The sequence below is a fragment of the Protopterus annectens genome, chromosome 12.part0 (assembly GCF_019279795.1).
Source record: "Protopterus annectens isolate FY-2018-M chromosome 12.part0, PAN1.0, whole genome shotgun sequence".
In the NCBI taxonomy this organism is placed as follows: domain Eukaryota; kingdom Metazoa; phylum Chordata; order Ceratodontiformes; family Protopteridae; genus Protopterus; species Protopterus annectens.
Genome location: NC_056746.1, coordinates 498,755,814 through 498,768,719, shown reverse-complemented (window position 1 = coordinate 498,768,719; position 12,906 = coordinate 498,755,814). Strand labels below are relative to the sequence as shown.

At 38.4% G+C, this 12,906-nt stretch overlaps 1 protein-coding gene across 3 annotated transcripts in view; it reads left to right on the top strand.

Moving 5' to 3' along the window:
- OTOA (otoancorin) overlaps positions 1-12,906 on the top strand; it is a 952,220-nt gene that overhangs the window by 394,532 nt on the left and 544,782 nt on the right. For all 3 annotated transcript variants that reach the window (XM_044089617.1, XM_044089616.1, XM_044089618.1), the window contains exon 20: positions 8,355-8,542. In XM_044089617.1, coding sequence (XP_043945552.1) covers positions 8,355-8,542 — 188 coding nt within the window. The remainder of the gene's footprint in view (positions 1-8,354; positions 8,543-12,906) is intronic.

The window sequence follows — 12,906 nt, the reverse complement described above, 5'->3', positions numbered from 1 at the left end:
TATGTAAAATCACCCCCTGTATTGTCAGCACACTTTGGTCAACAATGCAGATGGTCACCAATTGTATGAGAACAGACAATTCCTGGGGCTGGGTAATATATATAATTAAAGTGTGCTTGGCACATGACAGAAGAGTGTCAACATGTCTGTTTTTGACATCACTGTGTTAATGTTAGATATATCATAGGATAGGAGTAGCTTAGAGTTGAAGGGGTGGGTGATAGATTGGACAACTGCACAGGTAGCCAGATAACCTAGATATAGGTGTGTGTGTGTGTGTGTGTATGTGTGTGTGTGTGTGTGTGTGTGTGTGTGTGTGTGTGTGTGTGTGTGTGTGTGTGTGCATGTGTGCATGTGTGCGTGTGTGTGTGTGTGTGTGTGTGTGTGTGTGTGTGTGTGTGTGTGTGTGTGTGTGTGTATATATATATATATATATATATATATATATATATATATATATATGTTTATATATGTATATTGAAATTTGGCACAATAACTTCACAAGGACTTAGCAAAGAAGTGCCTCAGGGTAGCTTTATTGTGACTGTTTAATCAAACACTTAACGAGACAGGCTTTGTTATTTAATTGATATTCTTATGTGAAATTTTACCTTTGAAGAGTTTTTACAACTCAAGGCACTTGTCTGCACAATAAAGCTGTTTCATAATTCTTGTTTTTCTTTTTTTTTTGGATTTACTTCAACCCATATTGGCTGATACGACCAATCATGCTACTGCAAGACTATCATACACACCACTCTGCATATAAATGCCCCGCCCCCCCCCACACACACACACACACACACACACAGAGTGAGACTTATCATTACCTACTTGGGAGCTTTAAGCCCAAGTCCCCCATTCTATTTCCATGTACATTTCTTGAAAGCTTTCTCTTTCTGGTGGTGGGCAACCTAATGGTACACCCTGTTATTTCAGAAGGATGGGCAAGCTGGCTTTAGCCACTAACTCCTACCCTCTATACCCCAGCTTCTCTATCACCTGAGTTCAGGCTATTAGAGTCATAGTCAGCAAGCTGGGTACTGAGCCTGGATTCTTCACTGTATTTGCTTGATTTATGATGCCCAAGCTAGAATTTCATGTATAGCTCTCCAACTCATCTGCTTTGACAGTCAAACTATCCATATGGTCTTCCAGAGGGTTTACTATCAAAATGTTGAAATTCATATGGTCAATGATCATAACATCAAAATCATTACATCGAACATTCAAAATACTGAAAATAAAAATGTCAAAGTTTAAATGGTCGACAAACACCTGCAAACTAACACTGCACCCCCACACCCCCTGCTCCTTATATATTACAACTCTGAGAATGCACAACAGTGCTGACAAGGGTAAATCCTTGCCTGTTGTCAGCATAATGTCGACAGTTAAATTTGCATACACTTTCTGTCAACCAAATGAACTACTTAATATTCATGTGTCGACCATATGTGTCAATCAAATGAACGTTAGACCATATGAATTGCAGCATTTTGATAGTAAACCCTTCCAGAGGCCACATAAAGTGATGCTGATCATTAATGGAGTCTTCATAATGGTCAAGGATTGCCTTCAGTTGCCCTGTATTCCCTGACAATGTTTTCAGGGCAGACTCCAATAAATCCAGATGCTACTTTATTTCTTTAGTATTCAAAAGCACAACAGATAACATATTTGTTATTCTTTCAATACTAAACTTTTCTTTCATATTCATTTCCATATTATTCAATGCGTGCATCATCATGGGTCTACAGTGTGCACTACACATTTTTTAATACTATATGCAATGTGCTCTAGCACACCATTAAGAACTGGATCCCAGATCACTATAACACTATATGCAGCACAGCAGAATGCTTGACAGCTTTCACACTGTAAGCATACTGACTATTGAAATTACATTTTCACAATCAGGCCCACTGGTGTGAGTACACTGACAGTACACTGCAAGGTGGTGAACATTTGCCTTTGTCACATAGCTCCCACAGATATGTACATACAATTGAAAATATATGTTTAGCTTGGCTGGTACTATTGAGACTCACTGAGTGCATAAGCACTCATTTCAAGTGAGGTCACTGCCGGGCAAGCACTAATGTCCTGAAGCTACAGTGACATTGGGGTTCATTAAATGAATCTACCCTCTGCATGGGGGGAGGTGGTCTGGAGAGCTTTAACACCAGATAGGCATGGAATCAAATGATTATGATTGTGACATGGAAACCATGTAGACTTGCAGGGAAGAAAGGGGCCCAAAAGGGGGGTGATAGGGTGGAGGTTGTTAAAAGGGGAAAATTTTTTTCTAAAGTAGGCCAAGTTTTATGTGGGTTTTCTTGATATTTTGCTGGATGTGATTGTTAAATTTAAGGTGTTCATCAATGGTTACACCAAGAAGTTTGGCGGAGGGTACAACTTCGATAATGGAGTTGTTATGGCTGGTGATTTGGAATAAGTTTTTGTCAATAGGGAAGGATTTTGAGGGAGAAAATGGAAGGATCTTAGTTTTGTTGGCATTTAGTGAGAGGTGGTTTTGTAGCATCCAATTTTCAGTGGTAGAGAAAGCAGTTTGAGTTAGAAATTGGAGATCTATTAGGTTAGAGGCATAGCAAATTAAAGTGGAATCATCAGCGTATTGCACAATTTTGGTGTTAGGTATGGCTTTGTGGAAGTTGTTAATAAAGATATTAAATAACAAAGGGCCAAGAATTGAACCTTGGGTACTCCAGTAGGGGTTGGGAGGAAAGTGGAGGTGGCCTGGCCCCACTTCACGGCTTGGGACCTATCAGAAAGGTAGCTGGAGAACCAGGAAAGAGTTTTATGGGAGATGTTCAGGTTAGACAGATGGTTTAGTAGGTGACTATGGGAGATAGTATCAAAGGTTTTAGATAAGTCTAGCAGAACAGAGGATACTATGTTACCGCAGTCATGAGCTGAATTAACAGAATGTAAGAAGGAGATTGGGGCAGAGTTGGTACTGTGTCCTGGATGGAAGCCGTGTTGGGTAGGGGACAGTAGTTGGTGCTTGGTAAGGAATGGTAAGAGTTGCAGGTGGATACATTTTTCCAGAATTTTGGAGATAGGGGAGAGGATGGCTATGGGATGGAAAATGGAGGTGTTACAATTTTTGCCACCCTTGTGGAGTGGAAGAGTAAAAGCAGAATGCCATAGTCTGGGAACATAGAATTCAACTAATGATCTATTGATTAGTATGCTGATAGGGTGGGCAATACTGTCAGAGGCTATTTTTAGGAAGGAGGAAGGAATGTTGTCAGGGGCATTGGAGCATGGTTTTAATTCAGCTAGGAGATTTTTTATTAGGTTGGTGGAGATGGGTTTAAGTTCAAAAGTGGGGGGGAAGGTTTGAGCAGTAGGTGGTGGAGGGTTATTATTGGTAAAAGTCTTGGTTAGTTCAGCAATACAAGAGGTAAAGAAGGTATTAAACATTGTGGTGATTTCAAGGTCAGATTTGCTAGTGTCAGGACAAAGGTTGTTTTTAGTACCAGGTTTTAGGAGGGAGTTTATGGAGTTCCAGAACTGTTTGGGGTTTTTGTGTGATTTGCTTGTAGTTTGAAGTAGTAGGACTTTTTGTCTTTAATTACTAGTTTTTGGCTTGGTTTCTCAGTTGTTTATATTTAAGTAAGATTTCTGGTTGGTTAAGGTAGAGGTAAGCTTTCCAGGTTTTCTCTCTTTGTAGCATAATTTTTTTGGTGTCCTTTGTGAGCCATGGGGTGGTTTTTGTTCTTATAGGTGCAAGGGAGTTAAGGATAGTTAGGAATGTAGAGTTGAAGTAATCAACGGCAGCATCTAAAGGAAGAGTTTTTAAGGGGTTCCAATTAGTTAGCTTAAGGGAATCAGAGAAAGTAGTAGGGTTGAAGTTAGAGAGGTTACGGGTTTGAATAAAATGACGGGAGTGTGTGGAAATGGGAGTAGCCCGATGGATGAAGGTAGGGAGGTGGTCTCCTAATGGGTCAGGAATGACACCAGATTCTAAGACTTTGTTAGGATGGGATACGAGCATTCAGTCTAGTATAGAGCCTGGGGGGGTTGTTTGGTCTTGAAATAGAGTTTGTAAGTTGAGTAAAGTTAAGAGATTGACTGATATGGAGGGATTATGGTGAATAATTTTGTTCCAGTCTATATTTATGTCTCCCATGATGTAGGCTTCTAGCTTAATGTTGGCGGAGGTCCAGGAGAGGATATCTTCCAGGATGTCAGAGTTATTACCAGGAGGAATATAGAGTGATATGATACAGATGCTCTTATGGTTGTTCAGTTTTAGTAGTCCAATTACAAGTTCAGCATTATTGAAAGAAGGAATGGGATTTGGATATGGAGTGATGGACAAGTGGTTGGAGTAGATTAGGGCTACACCACCACCTCTGCGATTTTGGCGGTCAGAACGGAGAGCTAGAAATCCAGGGGGAAGTAATTCAGAGTCGCTTATGTGGGGTTTTAGCCAGGTTTCAGAGATGGCTACAATGTCAGGTGAGTAGTGATTGAGCCAGGCGTGGAAGTGGGTTAATTTATTAGTTATGCTTTGGGCGTTAATGGTGAGGAATTTGAGGTATTTATTGGAGGATTTGTGTAGCTGTAAGGGTGGTTTGTAGGAGATCAGTTTGGTCCTGGATTGGGGTGAATGTCACCAGCTAAGCAAAGGTGTATGAGAAGGGGAATGTGTTTGTAAGGTTTATGTTTAGATAAAGATGGCTGGTAGAGAGTAGGTTTGGGTTTGCAGTATTTAGTGGTGCTTGAGAAAAGTTTTACTTTTAAGAGAAGGATAGGGTGGGAGGAAATTAAGGAGGCTGAGATGTTGTGGAAATGGGCAGAGACGGAGGGGTGGGGGAATAGAGGTGGTGGATATGGATGGGAGTTAGTGTAGGAGGTGGCATGGTAAAGAGGAAGTAGAAGAAAAATGAGCATAGATGTTGAGGTGAGGATGTGAGGACAGAGAGAGAGCATGATAGAAGAAGTTTGTTAGATGTGGATAAAGGTGAGGGTAATACGAGAATAGGATAGGAGGGGGAGTGATAAAGAGAGTTTGGTTTGGTTGGAGGGTGGAGTAGTTAGTGGAAGAGGATAGGCTGATAGGGAGGGAGGGGTTGTAGGAGGAGGAATAAATGTAGGAGTATTGGGGGCGGGTGAGAATTGGGGGCAGGGTAGGGGAGCGGAGTGAGCCCACAGAGGCAGAGGCGGGACAACAACAGAGCAGAGAGGCCAGCTGAAAAAGTATCAGCCATGACTGTTCACAGTAAAGGTAAGTAGGTTAAAAGGTAGTAGGTTAAGAAGATCGTTACTTTTGAGAAAGAACAGAAAAAAAATAGGGGAACTGTGCTCCTTAGATAGGTTAAGGGAAGGAGAGGGGATTAATAACAGGAGTTAGAGAGCTTAGTTTGGGATTTGGAAGGCTTTGTTAAGTTATAGGCAAATAGAGGTAAAGTAGGGCATGGGGGTTTAAGAGTGGTACAAACGATCGCCTGACAGAGACCTGCCACCTAGTGGACAAAGGAAGGAATAGCAGTAAGGAAATAAACAGGTGGGAGGGGGGGTAGTAGTGATCTGTGGTACATGCGACACATGACAGAAGAGTGTCACCATGTCTGTTTTTGACATCACTGTGTCAATGTTAGATATAGCATAGAATAGGAGTAGCCTAGAGTTGAAGGGGAGGGTGATAGATTGGACAACTGCACAGGTAGCCAGATAACCTAGCTATAGGTGTGTGTGTGTGTGTGTGTGTGTGTGTGTGTGTGTGTGTGTGTGTGTGTGTGTGTGTGTGTGTGTGTATGTATGTATATATATATATATATATATATATATATATATATATATATATATATATATATATATATATATTTATATGTGTATATTGAAATTTGGCACAATAACTTCACAAGGACTTAGCAAAGAAGTGCCTCTGGGTAGCTTTATTGTGACTGTTTAATTAAACACTTAACGAGACAGGCTTTGTTATTTAATTGATATTCTTATGTGCAATTTTACCTTTGAAGAGTTTTTACAACTCAAGGCACTTGTCTGCACAATAAAGCTGTTTCATAATTCTTGTTTTTCTTTTTCTTTTTTTTTTTTTATTTTTGTTTTTTTTGGATTTATTGATTTTTGTAGTTTTTGTGTAACTAAATCACACTCTCCTTCCTCTGAACATAAACTTCTGGCGGAATTTGTTTCTGTTCAAACTCTTACTTCAACCCATGGTGGCTGATACGAACGATCATGCTACTGCAAGACTATCATACACACCACTCTGCATATAAATGCCCCCCCCACAGACACACACACACACACACACACACACACACACACACACGCACACACACACACACACACACACACACACACACACACACACACACATACAGAGTGAGACCTACCATTACCTACTTGGGAGCTTTAAGCCCAAGTCCCCCATTCTATTTCCATGTACATTTTTTGAAAGCCTTCTCTTTCTGGTGGTGGACAACCAAATGGTCCACCCTGTTATTTCAGAAGGATGGGCAAGCTGGCTTTTGCCACTAACTCCTACCCTCTATACCTCAGCTTCTCTATCACCTGAGTTCAGGCTATTAGAGTCATAGTCAGCAAGCTGGGTACTGAGCCTGGATTCTTCACTTTATTTGCTTGATTTATGATGCCCAATCTAGAATATCATGTATAGCTCTCCAATTCATCTGCTTTCACAATCAAACTATCCATATGGTCTTCCAGAGGGTTTACTATCAAAATGTTGAAATTCATATGGTCAATGATCATAACATCAAAATCATTACATTGAACATTCAAAATACTGAAAATAAAAATGTCAAAGTTTAAATGGTCGACAAACACCTGCAAACTAACACTGCACCCCCACAACCCTGCTCCTTATATATTACAACTCTGAGAATGCACAATAGTGCTGACAAGGGTAAATCCTTGCCTGTTGTCAGCATAATGTCGACAGTTAAATTTGCATGCACTTTCTGTCGACCAAATGAACTACTTAATATTCATGTGTCACCCATATGTGTCAATCAAATGAACGTTAGACCATATGAATTTCAACATTTTGATAGTAAACCCTTCCAGAGGCCACATAAAGTGATGCTGATCATTAATGAAGTCTTCATAATGTAAAACAAATGCAGCCCCTCACGAGCTGTAACAGTCCCAGTTGAAAGAATGATGCACTGGCACACTTTAGCGTTAGATGATAAGAATCCTTCTTTAATACGAATTGTTAAAACAGAATAGCTTCACAAACAAACAATTCGTATTAAAGAAGGATTCTTATCATCTAACCAGTGAAAGTCTTCATAATGGTCAAGGATTGCCTTCAGTTGCCCTGTATTCCCTGACAATGTTTTCAGGGCAGACTCCAATAAATCCAGATGCTACTTTATTTCTTTAGTATTCAAAAGCACAACAGATAACATATTTGTTATTCTTTCAATACTAAACTTTTCTTTCATATTCATTTCCATATTATTCAATGCGTGCATCATCATGGGTCTACAGTGTGCACTACACATTTCTTAATACTATATGCAGTGTGCTCTAGCACACCATTAAGAACTGGATCCCAGATCACTATAACACTATATGCAGCACAGCAGAATGCTTGACAGCTTTCACACTGTAAGCATACTGACTATTGAAATTACATTTTCACAATCAGGCCCACTGGTGTGAGTACACTGACAGTACACTGCAAGGTGATGAACATTTGCCTTTGTCACATAGCTCCCACAGATATGTACATACAATTGAAAATATACGTTTAGCTTGGCTGGTACTATTGAGACTCACTGAGTGCATAAGCACTCATTTCAAATGAGGTCACTGCCGGGCAAGCACTAATGTCCTGAAGCTACAGTGACATTGGGGTTCATTAAATGAATCTACCCTCTGCATGGGGGGAGGTGGTCTGGAGAGCTTTAACACCAGATAGGCATGGAATCAAATGATTATGATTGTGACATGGAAACCATGTAGTCTTGCAGGGAAGACTTGAAGTAGACATTTCAGGGGCATACAATGCAGATAGAAAGGAGAATTAGCTGTCCAGTCAGGAGTTTATTGATGAGGGGATTTTATTCATTGAAATATAAATGTGTCAGTGGAATGCTGTGTGAAAATGATGACAAATGAAAACATAACCAGTGTGGTAAGAAATAATCTGTAGGTATAAGTGGAAAGGACATCAGTGAAGGAATGATGTGCTCATATGGGTGGAATTAAGTATGTCAGGTCAGTATGTTTAAGTAAGAAGATATACCCTAACTACTGTCAGTAGGAAAGTGTCAAATTTGGAAATAGAATGTATATGTCACTTCAGTGCTTTCTTTTCTTAGAGTAATTCATTTCCAGATGTACATGCTGTAGACTTACTTGGTAGCCTCATCTGCCATCTACCCCCCGGAATTATCCAGAATCTGTCAAGTGAAGTGATATCAGCAGCAGTGCCACAGTTACGACTCTGCTGGAATCTCAGCAATGAGCAGAAAGTGCAAGTCCGATATAAACTCATTGAATTGTATGGGTAAGTTACTTCCTTTTTACACCACCTGACTTTCTGTATTATACCTTAAGTGTTTATTCCAATTTGTGGGAGTAAGACAGAAATAGTGATACTGTACAAAAGTTATATACAGTACAACACCATCTATCGACACGGGTTTCCTTTTATATGCAGTACTGAAGAACTGTCAAATGTTTTAATGTTGTCTTTATTCTCCTAACCTAGGTTTCTTCTTAATCCAAGCTGATGTAAAATAGAGCAATACTTCCTCCACAGCATTTTTTTACCCTCTCACTATCCAGCTGTAATAGCTAGTAGGCCAAAGGTAATGTACCTTCATGAGATTATTTATTAAACAGAATTACAGTATCAGTTAGTAAAGCCATCAAGACTGGTAATAGTGTGTGCTATGCATGTTATTTTGCCTGGGTATTGCATACAGAATCTTACTTTAAGGGTGACTCTGCAGAGCCAAACTCACCATAACTTGTGATATGGAATAGTTTAGCACTGGGTGAATTTAATGGAAAACCTGTCTGATGAACATTGAGGTAGCAGTTTTATCTGACAAGGTGTCTGTTCCAAAACCAGATGGCAGCTATACACATGAAGTTCTTCTTCCTTATATTTGGTAAGCTACTCTCCAGTAAAAAGCCAGTACACCGTATGTATCATTATCCACAGCATCTACTGTTATTCCAGCCTCACTGGACATCATAGAGCATGATTGCAAGTTCTAACCACATATCTTATATTTTGTCTGACTTATGTCTGGAACAATCTTCTAGAACTAGGTGAACTGTATATGTGATTCTTATACTCAGTGATAGTATTATTATCACTATTATTAATATTATAGCTCCACTTGTATGAGGGAATTGGTAGTGCAGACAGTACATAAAGGTAAACCCAACTGCCTGCCTGAAGGTGTATTATACAATGAAGGAAGCCAGTGGGGGGGGGGGGGTGAATGAGGACTAGGAACATGTTTGGTAATGTTATTTGTGAGACATCCCTGTACTACTATTGAGACGATTCATATCTGACTTCTTAACTCAGACTGTGCTTTCTTTGTGTAGTAGCAGATATGCCCTCCTTGTTGTTTGAAGCATTGGAATGCATGCATGACAGAATTTCTACCTGTCATGCATGTATTCTCACATCTGACCTGCAGGTGGTGATATGGTGCCAGACAGGTAAAAGGCTCACAACTCCACCAGCATATCAGCACTGGTACTACAGACAGGCTAATACCTGCAATGCCAGTGGTGACATACATGTGAAGTTGAGATGACATTTGGTTTTGGGCTAACTTGAAGGTTACATGGTGGGTTCAGTACTTGTCTGTCTCTGTGAAGAACAGGTAATATGGTTCATTAGCATAGAATGTTAATGGATATCATTTCCTGTTCTTTATGTAGTGAGTATAGTTTACAGTTGTGACATTAACGAAGTTTTGGATAGTGTATGGAGTACTCCACCCAAGTATGATGTCTTATAGGCATACCTCTTAACTGTACATATTTTTGCAGAATGTCTAGATTTTTGGCTCATATTTTTGGTCCATTTTTTATAAAATTGTGGTTTTCTGCCAAATTAGTTGCAAATTATTAAAGTCTGAAGTTATAAAATAATGACAGGCATTTGAGTTTCAGACTTCATACCCTTCTGAAAATTCATGCTAAAGCAAAACCTGATATTTTATCACCTTTCTACATTTTGAAATGCAATATTAAAAAAAAATGTCCCTATCTTATGGCCTTTGTCCCACTTTTATTAATAGCTTTGTCCAGATTTCTCACTGCAAGAAGTTGAGAGGTATGACTATAGGTGGAATTAATTGGGATAGTGTTGCTGGGTGACAGAGGCTGAGAAGATGGAGTTGGTCACTGGGAAACCAAATCAGAGTACTGTAAATAGAAATGGTAGTTAAGGCTTGAAGCCAACAGGTTTCCAGGTCTGAATGTTAAGAATAAGTAGTGTTGTTAAACTATGAGCTGCAAAACTGATCAGTATTTTCATTTTTATTTATTCATTTTTATAATGTATATTTACAACCATTTTAACATTTGTGTTTAGGTAGATCATATGACAATAGTCACATGATTTTTTAGGATGTATTTAAACTTTTATGAGACTGGAGATTTTAAGTACTGAAGAAGTCTACATGACTAGAAGACAAAAGCACTCAACAGAGTTTTATGAGTCCTGACTTAATTTTGTGGTATTTCCAAGTGATGTTCTTTATTGGTTTTGCAGCAGGTTTGAGTTATTCATTATTTTTTATTCTACTACTGGACATCTATAATATTCTACATTAAAAGTATCATATAGATTACTCGAATTAAGATACCTCATAAGAATATTTTTCTTTTGTTTTGTTTTCTTTAAAACAAAATCGAATAAAAAGTTACCATGTGTTTCATCTTACAACACTAGTTTGTAAACAAGAACGCACTTTTTATTCATGACTAGTTATTACAGGCAAATCCCTCATTTCTATGATACCTCTAATGTCAAGAAACAGGAACACACTTTTTCATTTGCTGTTAACACAGAAAGTATATTTATTTTATTTTTGCAGTAATATTTAAACTATATAAAAACAAAAACACTATGTTAACCAAAGGTGGTCTCAACAAGTAGAGAAATGTAGGAAAAAAGATACCACCAAGGCTGTTGTGAGACAAACACGTCATGTTAAAAGCCAAATTCTTTAACACAAAAAGATAAAAATCCAAGTAACATAAAACAAGGTTCAGGGTGGATAAGCGCTTTCGGTAAAAACCTTCTTCAGATCCTCACCCATTAACCAGTGGTTTACTTAAAAAGAGACAAATAGCCAATCAGCAAAAACCAGGAGCAAGCTGAACCAATGGGCTTACCATATAAACCAACCATTTAGCATATTAAAATACCGAATAGGGGGCTATCATAAACAATTTCTTTCAATCAGAAGCATGCCAGTTTCAAAGCCATTCATAATAGCAGTTTCTAGTCACAGAAAAAGAAGGACCAATCAACAAAAATCCAGGAACAAGCTAGATCAATGACCTTATCATATAAAACAACCATTTAGCATAACAAAATGGCCAATAGGGGGCTATCAGAAGCTATTTCTTCCAGTCAGAGGCATGCTAGTCTCAAAGCCATTCATAATACATTTATAATAGCAGTTTTTAGTCACAGAAAAAGAAGGATCATTTGGCAGAAATCCAGAAACAAGCTAGACCAATGAGCTAATCATACTGAATCAACTACTTAGCATATCAAAAAAAAAAAAAAAAAAATAGACTGTCAGAAACTGCTTCTTCCAATTAGAAATATGCCAGTCTCAAAACCCTTCATAGTAGCATTTTCAGAATACAGAAAGAACAAAAACAATCATCTTGTATCATTCTATGAAGCAAGAAGAGTTTGAAAAACAGACCTGATCACACAGGGCAGCACCTCACTCAGTGCCGGTCATTTCTGAATGCCCCCATGTGTTTACAAGGATGACCATTTGAAATGTTGGAACCCGCTAGATTGAGTCTTGAAATATGGAGACTGAATGGCAGAAAGAATGGGCATATATACATTAAGTCCAAGATGTCATTTCTCAGAATATTCCTTTTCTCTAAGGTATGATGATCTCAGAGTTGGTATATATAGTTTAGGGGTGTGTGGTGTTTGCCCCCACTTTGAGCAGTGCAGGGGGGACTTGCCTCCCTGCAAAAAGAAGTTTAAAGGAAAAGAGAAATTTTAAAGATTCACTGTTCTCTTGTTTTCCATCTTTTTTTTTTTTAGCTTTTCAATAGGGAGCCATTTAGCAGCGATGGAAACATATCCTTAAACTAACAATCTTAAAGTTATTTTTCTAGCTATAGGAAAACTCCCCAAGATTCATAAATGTGTTTGTGCTAGAAAATTACTACATGACATGATTTGCTGCTTTTTTAAACTATCTTTGTTTCATTTAATTTTAGAAGCATATTTAGCTCCATTCTGTGAAACAAAGAAACTTTAGAAAATACCCACATAGCCCTTGTCCAGTGCTAACTCCACTGTAAATCTTGGGGACAATTTAGCCCATAACACACTATCAGAATTAACAAGAAACAAAAATAAAGTAATTATATAACGGCATTTTTAGAAAAACTCTTTAGTACTTCAGGGTAACTAAAAGCAAACTTCTCAAATGCTGGAAGAAAACAAGCTGAAAATCCAAAATATAGCACTTTTGTTCCCAAATTTATTCCAATAACTTCATCAGAAACATGTTAAAATTAATTTCAAATCAGTTTATATAAAATATTTCATCCAATAGATTTAAAATACCTAATGATGTCACTTCCTACCTATTCCAGTTCAAGACACACACAATATTCAAGTTGTCATCGAGA